The 16,487-nt window shown below is 43.0% G+C and overlaps 1 protein-coding gene across 1 annotated transcript in view; it reads right to left on the bottom strand.

The window, feature by feature from the left end:
• The window catches only part of lama1 (laminin, alpha 1), a 34,967-nt gene that overhangs the window by 13,633 nt on the left and 4,847 nt on the right, over positions 1-16,487 (bottom strand). Inside the window, exons 10-44 of the mRNA XM_005747464.1 lie at positions 16,350-16,443; positions 16,071-16,228; positions 15,846-15,986; positions 15,598-15,756; positions 15,412-15,513; positions 15,027-15,241; positions 14,705-14,816; positions 14,114-14,224; positions 13,852-13,979; positions 13,682-13,768; positions 13,394-13,605; positions 11,546-11,652; positions 11,275-11,455; positions 11,057-11,193; positions 10,748-10,981; positions 10,256-10,399; positions 9,973-10,158; positions 9,534-9,719; positions 9,295-9,422; positions 8,031-8,148; positions 4,887-5,027; positions 4,643-4,761; positions 3,862-3,951; positions 3,547-3,740; positions 3,307-3,449; positions 3,132-3,230; positions 2,737-2,848; positions 2,445-2,601; positions 2,156-2,366; positions 1,322-1,438; positions 1,082-1,242; positions 866-1,004; positions 667-769; positions 436-552; positions 166-348 (exon numbers count right to left, since the gene is read on the bottom strand). Coding sequence (XP_005747521.1) covers positions 166-348; positions 436-552; positions 667-769; positions 866-1,004; positions 1,082-1,242; positions 1,322-1,438; positions 2,156-2,366; positions 2,445-2,601; positions 2,737-2,848; positions 3,132-3,230; positions 3,307-3,449; positions 3,547-3,740; positions 3,862-3,951; positions 4,643-4,761; positions 4,887-5,027; positions 8,031-8,148; positions 9,295-9,422; positions 9,534-9,719; positions 9,973-10,158; positions 10,256-10,399; positions 10,748-10,981; positions 11,057-11,193; positions 11,275-11,455; positions 11,546-11,652; positions 13,394-13,605; positions 13,682-13,768; positions 13,852-13,979; positions 14,114-14,224; positions 14,705-14,816; positions 15,027-15,241; positions 15,412-15,513; positions 15,598-15,756; positions 15,846-15,986; positions 16,071-16,228; positions 16,350-16,443 — 5,026 coding nt within the window. The remainder of the gene's footprint in view (positions 1-165; positions 349-435; positions 553-666; positions 770-865; positions 1,005-1,081; positions 1,243-1,321; positions 1,439-2,155; positions 2,367-2,444; positions 2,602-2,736; positions 2,849-3,131; positions 3,231-3,306; positions 3,450-3,546; positions 3,741-3,861; positions 3,952-4,642; positions 4,762-4,886; positions 5,028-8,030; positions 8,149-9,294; positions 9,423-9,533; positions 9,720-9,972; positions 10,159-10,255; positions 10,400-10,747; positions 10,982-11,056; positions 11,194-11,274; positions 11,456-11,545; positions 11,653-13,393; positions 13,606-13,681; positions 13,769-13,851; positions 13,980-14,113; positions 14,225-14,704; positions 14,817-15,026; positions 15,242-15,411; positions 15,514-15,597; positions 15,757-15,845; positions 15,987-16,070; positions 16,229-16,349; positions 16,444-16,487) is intronic.

The raw sequence follows: 16,487 nt of genomic DNA, 5'->3' as shown, positions 1-16,487 counted from the left end.
TCTTTTTAATCAATTTTAAATCATGCTTTTTATTGTTTTTGTTTTTTAATGTCTCTGTAAAGCACTTTGAATCACCTTGTTTGTGCTATACAAATAAACTTGCCTTGCCTAAAGATTTGGATTTTTATGAAACCAAATCATTTGCGTAAAATCTTAATGACAAACCTGCAGTGTGTGTAAGAGTCATCAGCTGACTAGTCTCCCTCAATGTATTGTTAGCGTTTTCCACCAAAGAAGAAGAATCCTTCAGCTGTGCTCTGAGTTTCTGCAGCCGCTGCATCGCCTCCTGCAACTTGGAGTGCGCTGCTGCAGCCTGAATCTGGGTCTGCTGCAATGCCTCAGAAGAACCTGATAAACACGAGTATCAATATTGTATTAGTATCACTGTTTCAATACGTCAGTGCATTAGTACATCACGCATATCAGTCCTTTTACCATTTGAAAGGCTCTGTAACGCTTTGACGGGCTGACGGAGAAGCAAGCTGGAGTTATGAACACTGTCTCTGACAAGTCCAAGTCTGATAGTTACCATGGAAACATTCAGCTGCAGGTCTAAATAAAACAAAGAGGAAAAAGTTTCATCTAAAAGTAGTAATTCAGTCCACACATGGCTGATGTGCAATGATAGTCCAAAGCATTGTTTCATAAACAGAAACATTATCACACCTTCAGCCGCACTGCTGATTCTTCGGCTTTCTTCCAAAATATCAGAGGAAACTTCCAGCTTTGCTTTGCCTTCTTCTGACAGTGGCTGCTCCGATTGAACACTCTGAAATACAAATACATATAGGTGTTATACATTTGCATACCAACAGCCTCTCATTCACCTTATTGCACTGCTGTCTCAGGCCAAATACAGACTTACCGTGTTTAGGGCTAAGGAGGCAGACACTAGGGCAACTGAAGCCATCTGATGGGCAGAGTCAACTCGTTCTGTGATGTCACTGTCAAACTGAGCCAGCTGACTACCATTCTGAGACACGTTATGCACTGATGACAGAGAACTGAGAGAGAAGAGCTTTTATTTCAGTGGGAAAAAACAGCAGGAGCACACAAACAGAGGAAGAGGAACACAAAATACCTGTGCAAGGAGAGAGCATAGCTCTGCAGCAAGTGGGCATGTTTCTCTGCACGGTAAACATTCTCCAGAGCATCGTTTTTCTTCAGCCCCATTACCAAACCATTCACCTGTTTCCTCAGGAGGGGGCGCCACTGATCCAGCTCAGCAGCCAACATCTCAACCTGCTGATCAGTGTGACATAATTATTATAGCAAGCGTCTGCTGGAAAGCTTTATTATTGACTACTATAGTTTCTCTTACTCTGGTGTGGTTTCTTAACTCCTCAGTCAAACTGACAGCATTTTCAAGCAGCAGCTGGCTGTCCTCCATTTGTGAGTCCAAAGACAGACACGCCACACTTAGGTTCTGATGGCCAGACTGACAGAAAGAGAGAAAGAATAGCAACAAGACGCCTTTGAATTTCAGAAGAATGCTAAGACAATGTCACGCGTGTTTTATAAAGCAGAGAAACCGCAAAAAAAACTTGAGCTCTGCTCTAGTCTTACTGACCTCTCAATGCTTTTGACTACAAGGATATTTTGAACATAACAAACATAACAAACACAACAAACTCAACGCAGATTGGCCCTAGCCAACAGGAGATTAGTGATGCTCAAAAACTAGTTAATGCATTTACTTCTTTTATTTTATGTCGAGGTTATATTATCAGGCTATTCTAAAGGTTTCCTGAAAGGCCTTCAGGTGATCCAAACTGTGCCTGGGAGAGACTACAGGGACTAGACCAGGGGTGGGCAACTCCAGGCCTTGTGGGCCGGTGTCCCTGCAGGTTTTAGATGTGTCCTTGAACCAACACAGCTGATTTAAATGGCTAAATTAGCTCCTCAACATGTCCTGAAGTTCTCCAGAGGCCTGGTAACAAACTAATCACGTGATTCAGGTGTGTTGACCCAGGGTGAGATCTAAAACCTGCAGGACACCGGCCCTCGAGGCCTGGAATTGCCCACCCCTGGACTAGACTATGATCCTCAACCATGTGCAACTATGCTCTGCACTTCCAGTTTGACTTCAGGAATATTTTTTTTAGAGCAATCCAGTAATTTCGCTTCAGCCTGTGGTCTGTATATGTGGACTTACCTGATATAGCTGCAGCAATGTGTGTGCAGTGTCCAGCAGAACATTTGTTTCTATGTTGTGCTGCACTGCATCATTCAGCGTTGTGTTTGCATGTTGCAGTGTTTTAATGTCAGCAGTAAGTGAAGTAGAGAGATGGCCAAGCTTGTCGCTAGTGGCCACCCTGCTGGACAGGAAGTCGATCTGCACCGATTGAAAGAGAGACTCCGAAAGGCTGGAGAGAGAGAGAGCATGTTAACGCTGTCCTTGTGTGTTTGTGTATCAACTATATTGCTGTGTTGCTCAAACAGACCTGAGCTCCTGATTGGCTACAAGCTCTGCAGCTGTTAGGTTTACATCTTTGATGCTGTTTAATATGGACTCTATGTCCTCCAGCAGATGCGTCTGATTGGCTGAACCCAGTCCTTCCTCTGCAGTCTGATTCAGGTGTGCTGCTTCCCTCTGAAGCACTGCATCAATTACAGTTTTCACGTTTGATTAAAAACAACTTGTTTGCTGTTGGTAATGGTGTCTTCGTTGTTTCATTAATTAATGTGTCATTAAGCATTCATTATTCATCATTCTGATATTCTGTTGTTATTTACCTTGAATGTTGTTTTGAAGTCTGGTGATGCCCTCCAATAGGAGCGCGCCTCGGGAAAAGCTGTTGTTTGTGGACACGTCCACTATCTGGACATCGTTAGACAGACTGTTGACCTAGCCAATCAGGAATTGGGAAAATTTTTCCGATGGGATGGGAAAGAAGTTTTAAAAGACCAGTCAGTTATCAGATGTGGAGAGTGCAAAAGTGTTCAGAGCTAGCTAGCAGCTAACTCTAGAATTACTGCAAATGTTATCCACTGTTCCAGGACCCAGTACCATTCTTACATTGTTTGCAATGTGCAATGTATTACAGTAAAAACTAAAGGGGTGAAAACACTCTGAGTGACACACAGAAGGTGGTGTAATGAACCTTTAGCAGACAGGCGGGTGTGCTTACCTGCTGCAGTAGAGAGCCGAGCTCAGAGGTCAAATAATTTAGACCTTCTTCCACTCTAGACGTGGACACTATAACAGAGTTGTTCTGTGAAGACACCACCTGGGGAGACATGTCGTCATCATTTCAGTATGTCGTACATCTCGACATGAGCAACAACTTAATCACATTTTTGTACCTGCATTTCTCTGGTCTGATTCTCCAGCAGCCACAACTGCCGGTATGATGACATTGCAATGGTACTCAGGTTGAAAAACAGGAAGTGATTGTGCAACTCATCCAGGTCATCCAACAAGATACCAGTACATTTGTCATCACATGCTGGAAATAAAAAAAGAACATGTTAGTCGCGTGTCTCATGTTAGTGTGTGTCTGTGTGTGTGTGTGGTGTGTGTGTGTGTCTAATGTATTTACTCACACACGCACTCGCCTTCCTGGAAGATGCTCCTCTTTTCACACTCATTACATGACTGACCTTTGACCCCATCCTTACATTGACACTCTCCAGTCAGCACGTCACACAGCAAGTGGAGGGAGCCCCATGCACTGCAACTACACTGTGAACACACACCGCCTGGTACTGATGGGTTACCATAGTAACCAACTGAACACCTGGAGGATGGCAGTGTGAAAACACAGCAAGCAAATTTTCACAATAAAAGTTGCATTAATTAGATGACGACTTCAGTATATGACAAAGGGTCTAAAGACAGATGTGACGTAATGATCTCACCTCTCACAGTATCTCCCTTCATAGCCAGGCTGGCAGGCGGTGCAGCGGAAATCACCTGCTGCTCCTTCCAAAATGCAGGTGGGACTAAAGCTGCACACACACATACAAAAATAACAACATGCCAAAGTTGATCAATACCAAAATTCTGTATTATATCCAGGCATTAATAAACATTAAATATAGCAAGTATGTTTGTATTTTGGACTGTTTGTCAGTTGAAACAAGTTTTTTAAAGTTACTTTGATATAAGTCTGTGAAGGTTCTCAGTCATCCAGGTCATCGTAGTCAAAGGAGCTTGCAAAGAAAAGCGTCTGGGCTTCTTTAAGTTGCTTGAAGACGTTTCACCTCTCATCCGAGAAGCTTCTTCAGTTCTAAGGTCAAATGGTGGAGAAACTCCCACTAGGTTTAAATCTGGTACTCTCCACCATTTGACCTTAGAATTGAAGAAGCTTCTCGGATGAGAGGTGAAACGTCTTCAAGCAACTTAAAGAAGCCCAGACGCTTTTCTTTGCAAGCTCCTTAGACTACTTTGATATAAGGTTTCCACGTTTTGCTGTTTAGGAGCTGGGCCTAAAAGACACATGCTTAACTTAGCTCATGTATCCTAATAGCCTGTTATATAATAAGCATCATAGGCCTAATTAAGTTTATTTTATATAATAGCCATGCTAACATATCTAATTCCGGCATTAATTTTAAAACTGTGACATTTTAAAACAATTTTACACAATTTAGGAATCATTAAGAAATGAGGCGCAAGATGCTCGATGAAGGTGTGCACCTGTTGTTCAGCAGGGGGCATGCACACGGTGAGCAGTCGCCGATGGATCCTTTGACACTTCCATAATAACCTGAGGCACATTTCTCACAGCTCTGTCCGCTGGTGTGATGCTTACAGTCCTGTGTGAAAAAATACAGACTCTACTAAATTCTGCAGTCTCTTGATATTCTGCGCTGACTATGGTTCTGTCTTTAGTTTGCAATCTCCTCTAAAATGCTCGTATGAATCAGTGTTAGCACGTTACCTGACACTGTCCCGTCTCAGCGTCGCACTTTTCGCTGTGGTTGTTGCAGCGACACTGAACACAGGGGCGAACAAACATCGACTTCTTGCTCTGCGGTGACAACTCAGACTGAGGTTGACGGAAATATCCTACGTCACAATCCTGCAGAAGGATACATGAGAGAGGCAGAGATGTGTCAGGAAATGTCTTTGGTGATGGTGGACGTAGTTAAGTGAACTGGGCCTCACTCTGCTTAGTGTAGGAGAGAGGTGTACGTTTCCTGCCTGCCAAATTCAGCTGTGGGCATTTCGTCTCCCTTGCGGAACTGCATGCAGGGATTTCTCTCTGCCTCCAGCACATTCTGTCTGTTCATGTCCATCTCCAACCTCTTCTACTTCTACTCACTTGCCTGTCCCATTCTATGTGAGTCCTTCCTTGGACTGGAAAGATCTTTACAGTACAAACAGTCTTTATTTTATATCTGTTTTATTTTTAACTTCTGCTTTATCTACCTCACATCCATACTTATGACATGATCTAATTTTATTTAACAGAAATGTCTACAGCCTATGCAAGGACACTGGAACTTCTGGAGAAACCCGGAACAGCAGAAATCCACACAGGAAGCTCCCAAATATGTTTGACCCCAGAACCTTCCTGCTGTTAATAGAACCGTCCAAAACCATTAACAATACAAATACAAATTCAAATATAAAAATACAAACAGTTCCAGAAAAACATGTATACTGTGTAAAATATTTTTTTTTAATGTGCAATGATTTGCAAATCGCATACACCCAAACACAGAACATAGAAAGCATATCAAATGATTAAACTGGGAAAATATTTCAAAAAACTTTAAATATTCCTATGTTTACCATGTTCAGCCATGAACATCTGGGAGAATGCCAGTTCTGGACTTTTGGGAGGGCTGCTGTCCCATTCTTGTCTCATAGAAGATACTACTTCAACAGTCTTGGGCCTTCGTTGCCAGATTTTTGTTTTCAGTTGTTGAAAAGTCTGGACTGCAGGCAGGCCTGTTCAGCACCCAGACTTGTCTACTGTGAAGCATTGCTGTTATAATACAGGCGGTGTGCAGTTTTGCATTGGCTTGCTTAAATATAATCAAGGCTTTTCATGTAAACAATGTAATCTGTATATGACGTATATGTTGCTGTAAAACCTTACTACACCTTTTAGCAGTGATGTTGCCTGTCCTGTGTAAGCTACCAATTCCATAGGCACTATTAGAACAGTTTCCACTTTGTCTCACTGCATTTTGAATTTGGCCCAGAGATGATGGCAGATATTCTTTTATAATGAGTATGTATGGCCTTTTCTTTGTATGACACAGCTCAAACATGAATTTCAGGATTGCGGAGCGAGCATATACCGTGTTTTCTATGACATGCTTATTTGTAATGCTGTGGCACCTGAGGGCCCAATGAATTTTCAGTCTTATCCTCGCACACGCGTGATTCTTGGAGTCCTTTGATGATATTATATACTGACGAGATTTTCAAGGCTGACGGTCATTATTTTGAAATTACTCAACAATTAGTAGAGCTGGATGTATCGAGACCACTTTTACGTGGTCTTGGTCTTCTCTTGGTCTCGACGGACTTTGGTCTTGGTCTTGTCTTGGTCTTGCTGTCTCAGATCGACATAGTGGTCGGGAGATTTGTAGTCAACAGTATCCATGACACACAACGTAACGTTTGATAATGTGTCATGCACAAGAGCATCAGCTCTAAGAGCCGTGCTTAGAGAGTGCTTTGTAGTGAATCAGAAGAGTCGACTCCCATTGAGCGAGAGCCGCTCCTTAATGTCCTTTTGCTGCTCAGCTCTCACACAGTGGCTCAGCTATGCTCCAATTCTCCATATTGTGTCCAATCACATGCGAGGATATAGGATAATATCATTATGTGAAAAACAGAGAGGGTGAGAGACGCAACAGTCAAGTGGAGCGTGCGTCTGTCCTCTCAGTGAGTGAGTGAGACAGTAGACAGCGGTGAGGAGGGCTGTGCGAGTGCGTCGCAAAAACACATAAATATGCCTGACACCCGTAAACGAAGCAGCATCTGGCTGCAGTTTAAAGACTTTTTTTGTCTTTGTCTTGGTCTCGTCTCGACTTTGTCTTGGTCTTGGTATTGTCTGGGTCTTGGTTTAGGCGGTCTTGACTACAAGTCTAACAATTAGTAGATGTAATTTTTTGCTCAACCTCTGCCCATTTGAACTTGTTGGAAAATGCCTCTCTAAGACAATCTGTTTATACCCAGTCATGGTGCTGAGTTGCTGCCACTAAACCTAATAGTTGCAAACCTCCAGCTGTTTCGTTTCAGTGTTATTTACTTTTCCAACCTCATTTTACCTCAATCCAACTGTTTTTGAGGCATATTGCCGTTCAAAATAAGCTAAGATTTTTCATGAAATAAAGTGCTTTGTTTTAGACATTAGATATGTTTCTACTGTTAATAAAATTGATTCTATGTTCTGATTGATCAGTGATACTGTTTTGATTATGATTATTATTTAGTAGGTTTTGGTCAGTGTCAAGTCTGTCTCTGTCTAGTCCGTGTCTTAGTAAAGTGTGTTTTGTTTCCTGTTTTACTTTGAAGGTTCTTGTTCCTGTCTGATGTCAGTGTTCCAGCTTTGCTCTCCCTGTCTCGTTAGGTCTTATTCCTTCCAGCTGTGTTCCCCTTCTGTCTCTAATTCCTTGATGACTGCCACAGTGTATTTAAGCCCAGTGTGTCTTTGCGTCAGTGTCGTGTTGTTAATGTCTACTCACCCTCACCGCGTGTTCCATCTGCTAGCCGGCCTAGTTTAGTTCTGTATTCCCAGTTTAGTTAAGTTTATGTTCCCTTTTCTGCCCACAATAAAGCTGAGTGTTTTGAGTTTACATCTGCCTCAGAGTCCTGCATTTTGGGTCCTTTCTCCCTGCCTGCCTGCACACAGCCATGACACTGGGGGTAAGTTACTCTTTCCACAAACTGGATAGAAAAGGGTTTCAGCTTTTAGTTAAACTTGACTAGCTAGCTTAATTCACTTGATTAAGTCCAGGTGTAGACCTAGTTAGCCTCGGTAGCCACAACCACGGAAAGGAAGAAAGGGTGCTTTAGATAGTGCCCCACCAGGTATACAGTTGTACCACCACATGGTGATTACCTGACATGAGAGTCCAGTGTACCCAGGTGGGCAGACACATGACTCAATCAGTCTGGCTACATTTCCGACTTCTGACTTCTCCACCTCCACTGCCATTTCCATGGTAATGTTAGAGATCCTTAAAAAAAACAGCACAAGAAAACTGGTGATCTCACAGCTACCATGACTTGTGGTCACAGACATGTAAAAAATAAATTTCCTGTGGAAGAAGCCCCCAGTTTGGATTCTTCTTGGTCTTTCTGCTGCTTCTAAAAGAAGTCAAAGTTTATTTCTATAGCACATTTAAAAGACAAGCGTACATCAAATTGCTTCACAATAAAACTGCAATGCGGGTGAAACAAGGAACAAATAATACAAATATAATTAAGACTACATTTAGCGATTTGAACGATTGAATTGATTCCGATGTATGGCTATCGACCGGGAGATTATTCCAGTCACTACAGCGGATCATCTGCCTCCATCTCACCTGCATCGTTCCTGTCACACCAACCCTATTCTTGGTCTCCTTCTCCACATCCATCCTCTGAGATCTTCCTCTTTTTCTTCTGCCTGGCAGCTTCAACATCCTTTGATGAATATGTCATATGTCCAAGCCATCTCATCCTTGCCTTTCTTACTTTCTCTCATCCTGAGCTGTCTGTCAGATATAGTCCTGTCCTCTCTGACCACTTATAATGAAAATCTTTAACTCTGCCACCTCCAGCTTTGGCTGTCGTTTTGTCAGCACCACCGTCTCCAAATCATATATCATAGCAGGTCTCCCTACCCTTTCACACTTGCTGCTGTCCCTCTGTCACAGATCACCTCTAACACTTGCACTCTTTTCTTCACCTCTTCAGCTCCTCTTTGTTTGTTGCTTTGGGTGGGTGACTCCAGGTATTTAAACATAACCACCTTCACTATCTCTAATCCTTGCATCGTCACCTTTACCTCTGCATCCCTATCATTCACATGTAAGTATTCTGTCTCGTTTCTACTAACTTTAATTCCTTTTCTCTAAGTGCATACCTCCACCTGCTCCTTGATTTAGCTACAGATCAAAATGTTATCCCACCACTGGGAAATACACAGTATCTACTTTTAAGGTTAGGGGCTTGGGGCTTGATCAGCCCGAATTATAAACTGGATGAGTACTTCTCCATTCCCACCTTTTACTCTCCATGTGCTTATACATGACTACTGCATTTTATTTTGCCCACAGTTTATTTTTAACCATAATCAGTTATTTTAATACAATGTGTAGTACAGTGTTTACAAATACCTGCTCTGCTGCAGTCTGGTACCATAAGACGCTTTGATGATGATGTACTCAATATTACTGAGGACGGACATGAAGTCAGCGTGACTCACCGACCTCTGTGATACGGAGTTAAAATACTTCCACTTGTGCTGTAACACACACACACACACACACACACACACACACACACACACACACAGTGAGCAGGTTTTCTTTCTAAACATCTGTCTTTATTTTAGCATGTTGCTGTACAGCTGTACCTCTGTCAGCCTGATGTCATGCTGAGTTGTGACACCATTGCTTGGAGCAACCATGTCGGTGTATATGGCAAGCTTCCTCAGAGTCCCGCCCCTCATTAGCACCTGAGGCTCCTGATTAGAAAGTCCTGAGCCACCCTCAGCGTGAAAGGTGACCGTGTAAGAAAGCAGTCCGCCATATGATAGTAGCTGGAAAGTGAAAACAACATAAGTACACCACTAAGCACACAGCAGTTTACGCTACTACTATAATGAAGTGAAAATTGTAAAGTCTAAACCAACACATTTAAAGGTTGCAAGACTAAATCATTCTGTGACTATTTAAACAACCAAAGCACATATTTAAACAGTGTGGGCAACAGCAGCTGTCAGTTAGCCGATTGGGCTGAAGGTACAGTGGAAGCAACGAGACAGTATCAGGCATCAATTTGAATAATAGTACCTGGTTTCCTTCAAACTGAGCGGGGAGCCTCCAGTAGAGCGGGCCTGTCAGCCCGCTGGTGTTGAGCTGACGGGTGTCGAGCAGCATTTCACTGCCCTGACGGTACACTCCAGATACAGTACCCTGCAGGTTTGACTGACTGACCAATGACAGGAATGGAAGAGTGGAGGAGTAAGCCAGGTACACCTGTGAGAAGGGACAGCATGAGGGAGAACTCTTTGGAGCCTTAACTGTGTATGTCATGATGCGTAAACTACAATGATTATGCAAAAGATGTACTCACTGGTACTCTGGTCAGTCCTCCCTGTTCCTCGCAGTCTTGGCTCAGTCCTGAACAGAAACACTGCAAACAACCATCTAGATTTTCAGCTGACAGACCGAACCAACCAGAAACACACTCTTCACATCGCCGGCCTGAGACCCCAGGCTGAAAAAATACACACACATAGAGGACAAACTCGTATTATACCATACAGAAACATGTGAGCAACATAAAAAGAATTTGAGATTAACAGCAAAGTTTAACTTTCCCAGAGCAATCAAACATTTCAAGCTGTGCGGGAAGCAGTGCAGCACTTGATGCTACTGATGAAGGAAAATCTGACCACAGGTTCAGTTTTTGAGACTGTTTTGCATGTATATGATTTTGGAATATGGAACTTCATGAGGGTCTTTTTATTATCTTAAGCAGGACCATCACTGATTTGATGAGATCTCTAAACCAGAACTTATATAATATATATAAAAAAAAAAAAACAAACAACTCTCACATTACCTTGCACACACAATTTCCAGTGTTTTGGCAGGAACACACCCCCAAGGTAGTGTTGCAAAAGGTCTCCTCTGTGCCTGCCATGTCACAGCCACAGGCTGAGCATGCTGGGTACCCATAGTAACCAGGTGCACACTGATCGCATGACTTGCCAAAGAACCCCTCTTTGCACAGACATTGTCCATTGGTCAGGTCACAATGAGGGGAAGAGCTTCCTGCTTCACTGCAGCTGCAAGGCTAAACAGATACTAGAGTTAACCCATCTCACAAGCTGTGTGTGTGTGTGTGTGTGTGTGTGTGTGTGTGTGTTACCTTGCAGCCTGTGGTGGGGTTATGGCCCCAGTAATTTTTTACACACTTATTGCAGGTCTCTCCCTCTGTGTGGGCGGGGCAGATGCACTCTCCATTCTCAGGGTTACAGTTCCCACCAGTGTGATCACAGGAGCATGCTGGGAGGAGAAAGTAACAGTCAATTAGAGACAGAAATGTCAACAAATCAGCATGAAGACTTGTAGCTTACAGTTTATTACCTATGCAGCCTTTGTCATGGAAACCATAGTAACCCCTACTGCAGCGGTCACATTTGTGTCCAGTCACACCGTCTACACACTGACACTGCCCCTCCTTATCACATGATTCAAACAGAGATCCTGATTTGTTGCAGCCACATGGCATACAGCCATGGCCACTTTGCAGCCCATAGAATCCTGACTGAAAAACAAGTTTTACACAAAGTATAAATGAAAATAACAAACACAAAACAAAAACAGTGTATGCCACACATGCATGTGTGTCTCTCACCTTGCAGTGGTCACAGGTGCGTCCCGTCACATTCTCTCTGCAGATACACTGGCCTGTTGTGACATTACATTGACTGGAAAGGGCCCCGTTGACATCACAGCCACATTCTGAAAGAAAGCCCCACTTGCTGTCAAAAATTACGTGAAACTTCCTACCCGTTAACAGCCCAGGTCAAGTGACACCACCTCTACAACAGTTTCTTAAAGTTGTTTGCTGTTTACTGACAAACAGTACAGCTTCTAAGAGCTTTTGTGCTTTTGATTCTTTTCTCCTCTCTGTGCTTTCTCTTCCATCTTCTTTCCCCTCACTCTCAACTATTTGCAGCAGCCCTGTGTATGGTTCTCCTTATAGGGGAGTTCTTCCTCTCTACCACAAAGGTAACGGTGCTGCAATATACAGTTCCTTGAGAAATGCTGATTAAGTAAAACTGAATTTGGCTACATTTTTGTATCTGGAAATTCAAGTTTGATTTAAAACAGTTGTGCAGACGAGAATGACTGTGAATCTCAACTCTTTTCAAAGTCTGGAAAATAAGGAAAAATGTACTGCTATAAATTATCAACAGAGTGCAGTTTAATTATGTCACCACTAGCTAGTAGTATATGCAATCACAAGTACTGATACACACTCACACATAGTCACAGACAGTCATGTGATAGCAGAACAAAGAGTCCATAGGTCGACTCTAATCTGGATTTGTAAAAGATCAACATTTCAAACAAAGGCATTGAGTGTTTCTCTGTGTAAGCAATTCTGAGTGCGCCTGGGTGTGCGTTTCTGGGAGTTAGTTTTTTCCACACTGACTTCACTTTCCAGACTGAGAGCCTATTTTTCACTATGACCCATGATGCTTATTTAAACTATTCATGTATGTTGTGGTTAACATATTTAGTGTTTTGCTGTGATGGTTGAAAGGTCTTGCTTTTTCTATGCCTGCTAGTCTGCTAGGGTCTGAGGGACATAAATTTCATTACTGTATGGTGAGTGCGAGCATCCATGCAGAGGTCTGTGTGACAGCCAGTTTTTCTTGACTGTGGACTAATCCATGGAGACTTTAAATTACAATGCACAACTGTGCGTTGGCCTGTATAACAGGAATGACTCAACAGACTGTGTCCATGTCCATGACAGAGTATAATCAAGGCTTAAGAGCCTTCTTTCAGCAGAATGAAACCTCAGGCTCAGGGACGGGGAGTGATCTACCATGACTGGTTGAGGGCTGAGAAGAAAAATAAAATGCTGCTTTTATTGCAGGGATATTGGAAAATATGGTACTATGAAGTCTTTAAGAAACAACGTGGCCTGATTATCAGGACTGCATATGTGAGAAAATGATTTTAAATTCAATTCTGGATTTAACAAGAAGCAGGTAACTAGAAGGTGACTTGGGAGAAACATGATCTCTTTTCTAGTTTCTGTTAACACTCTCAATGTGATGTGGTGGATCAACCGAAGATGAACGAAAGCATAAGAGAACATTATATTTATTTACACACATCCATATCCTGGTCAATAATGATTCCAAAATTTCCCAAGTGTTACTGGAGGCCACGGTAAAGCTGTCTCTAATAAGTATACAATTAGACAGCGTGATTAATTTTTTCATGAATTTAGAAGTGGAAAACTCGATCTCATCCAGACTTCTATGTGTTTAAGACATAGCTGCGTGGATACTATTCACACAGACTATGTGAATGGTCACAGTGGAAGTCGATCACTAACCTTTCAGTGTGAGAAAAACTCACATTAACAAATTGAAATCAATCATGTATCTAAAATGGTAAAATGGCCCATTTAGTCATTAAGTGTGTATCATTACTGATGTCAAAGCAGATATGTGTGACGTACCCCGACAGTCTTTGGTGTGCACAGCATCTCCATAGTACCCAGGCCGACACAACTCGCAGTGTCTCCCTGCTGTGTTTCCGAGGCAACGCAAGCATTCCCCGCTGACAGTATCGCAGTGTCCTGCCTCACTGATGTCCACATTACCGTTACACTCACAGCGAACGCAGGTCCCACCCACTACCTGTGGGTTCCCATAGAAACCACTAGCACACCTGAAGACACAAACCCATGTGTTATGCTGGGTTATCAGTTTATCATTGGGTTGATCGGCTTCTCAATCATACTTACTTCTCACAGTTGGTTCCAGTGTACCCATCCTGACACTGGTCACACAGTACCTGTCCAGATGCATCCAACACACAAGTGGGACTGAACCTAGGGCACAGAGGTGTTCTTACATACTGCCTGTACTAATAAACTTTAATTGGTTTGAATGAGGTCCAATGACAAAGACAAACCTGTTGGATGGCTTCGTTAGAGGGCATGGACACAACTGGCAGTCATCTGTTGTTCCCTCTGTGGCATCACCATAGAAACCCAGAAGACACTGATCACAATGAGGGCCAGTGGTGTTGTGGGTACAGCCCTGAGAAAAGTTAGACGGACGAATCAGTAAAAGGTCAGAGAGAGATGACCACACAGTGGACAGGGAATGAACCATGTGTCAGAACAGCAGGTGAGAAAGCTGTTTTTGATTGTTCTGATTGTGACGTGACTCACCACACAAACTCCATTGATGTCACACTCAGCGGCATGATCATTGCATTCACACTGCATACAGTTTCCTCCAAACAAGATTCCACCCACTCTGTAGAAACCTGGTAGGCACGACTAAAACACAAAAATGCACAAACAATTAGGTATTGAACTGATATTACTAAGGATGCACTCCAATTTCACTTTGTCACATACACAGTACAACATGTAATGAAATGCTTGTGTCCCAGCTGCGCATAGGCTGCAGACGTAGCCGCGCCATTCCAGGGCTTGGTTTTAGCATGGGGGGTCTAGCCACGACCCTTATTGGATGCCGGTGGGAACTGTAGTCTTACCACTACATTACCCAGCTGCTGCACTTCAAACTTATTCTGGGCTTAACTGATTAGCAAACAATAAAAACATAGCCCTCACCTGTCCTTGAATTGAGAATTTCATTTAAAGGAAGGGGCTGAGTCTAAAATAGTGCAAACTACTCTGTGGTAAGATACTATTTTTTTATTTTTTATTTTATTCTGTCCCTTGAATGTTGAAAGTCTGCATTTCAATAGCATCCAAAATTATGAAAAATAGTTTCAGTCTTAAATAAATTACCTCACAGGAAGTGCCATTGTAACCCCACGGGCATTCACATCTCTCCACAGCAAGTGCTTGGACCTCAGAATTCGAGCTAGCGTCACCGATGTCCAGAGAGACGGAGCTGAGGCTGTGATAGACAGAGACAGTCAATATTCCATCTTCAGCAGTGTTCATACTGATGTTGGGCTCCTCCTGCAGAATTGTGCTGGGGAGATGACTCGGTAGGACTCAAGCTTCAGGTTAAGTGAATCTCAGCCTTGCTATCTGAGTCTTTTTAATCTCCAACTCAGCCTTAGATAAGTGATTTGACCATATGTTATCATTTACTTTTCCTCACCGTATCGTTCCGGTGGCGGAGGTATTCAGGTAAACTCTGACAACCAGTGACGTCACATCGGCAAGAACCAATAGCAGGTCATCTCGGGTAACATGCCTGCCTGTTTGGTCATACGCAAATTGCTGCCAGACCATTGGCACGTTAACCAATTGCTCAGCCAGTGTAGAGAGGGATAGTGGGAGAAGACGTGAAAGACGAAGAGCCAAACCATTACCCTGAGAATGAGAGAGTTTCTTCAGTCTGGATGTTGAAGCCCTTCAAGAGACCACTGCTACATTTTCAATATAAAACATGCACTGTGAAAATGTAGATGGTGTCTGATAATAACACAACATACCAATCTAGAGAAATCAAAATAGTGATCTAATCACATGTTTGTTCTCACCTTGATAATGATGTCACAGTGGGCGGACAGGGTGGGGTTTTCAAAGTCAAGTGGAGCATCATAAACCACAAAGTAGTTCAGGAAACCTCCATAAGACAACAGCTACAGACAGAGAGAAGTCAGAAAGTAGATGGAGAGACTGGCATGTGTTTGGCATAATGAGCAAATATGGAAATGGTAGCTTACCTTGTTGCCAAGGAAACTTTGGGGTGCTGCCCACCACAGCATTTGTTGGTGGGTGGCACCAGAGGAAATGTTGCTATGAATGGGTATCTCATTGCTGTGAAGTACAGGGGTGGTGGTGATTGTTTCAGAGGGGAAGAGCAAAGCTTCTGCAGTAACCACCTGAAAAAAACAACCCCAACATACTTAGAGGTTCTTCATGATGTAGGCATGCAATATGGTGCTGTTACCTGAACACAGGTATTTTTTACCTGCCCTATGGACAAGCCAGAGCTCTCGCAGACATCAGACACACCAAAGCAGAAGCAGCTGGTACATCCGAGAGGATTGCTCTCCTGGAGGTTAAAAAAACCTGGCTTGCACAGATCACAGTGAGCTCCCATCACATTCTCCTGAGGATGAGAGAACAGGTAAGGTTAGGGACCAGGTGAAACACCAGAAAGCAGGTCAGATATTGAAGAGCAGGTGGTGTTTACCTTGCAGATGCAGGGGCTGCATGGGTCAGTGTTGATGCTGCCTGACAGGCTACACTCACAGCGAAAACACTGAGGAAAGTCTCTGTATCCAAACGCACAACGGTCACACTGTTGACCTGCAAACCCCTCCTTACACATGCACTGACCTGCAAGCAAACCTAAACACACACACACACACACACACACACATCCAAGAAATATAGTTATACTGCAAAAAACTGCTGCAGAACAACAATACTACAACAATACTACTACTAATAATAATAAAAATATACTAACCTGGCTGTGTGTTGTCTCTGGCGCAGACTGAAGACTTTGAGCCTCTCAGATCACATTTACATTCAACACATGGAAAGTCAGAATATGGAGAAACCTACACACACACACACACACACACACACACACACACACACACAC

The sequence above is a fragment of the Pundamilia nyererei genome, unplaced genomic scaffold, assembly GCF_000239375.1.
Source record: "Pundamilia nyererei isolate P.nyererei 1_Seehausen unplaced genomic scaffold, PunNye1.0 scaffold00198, whole genome shotgun sequence".
Classification (NCBI taxonomy): domain Eukaryota; kingdom Metazoa; phylum Chordata; class Actinopteri; order Cichliformes; family Cichlidae; genus Pundamilia; species Pundamilia nyererei.
Note: the sequence above shows the minus strand (reverse complement) of the source record. Positions and strands in the feature narration are given on the sequence as shown.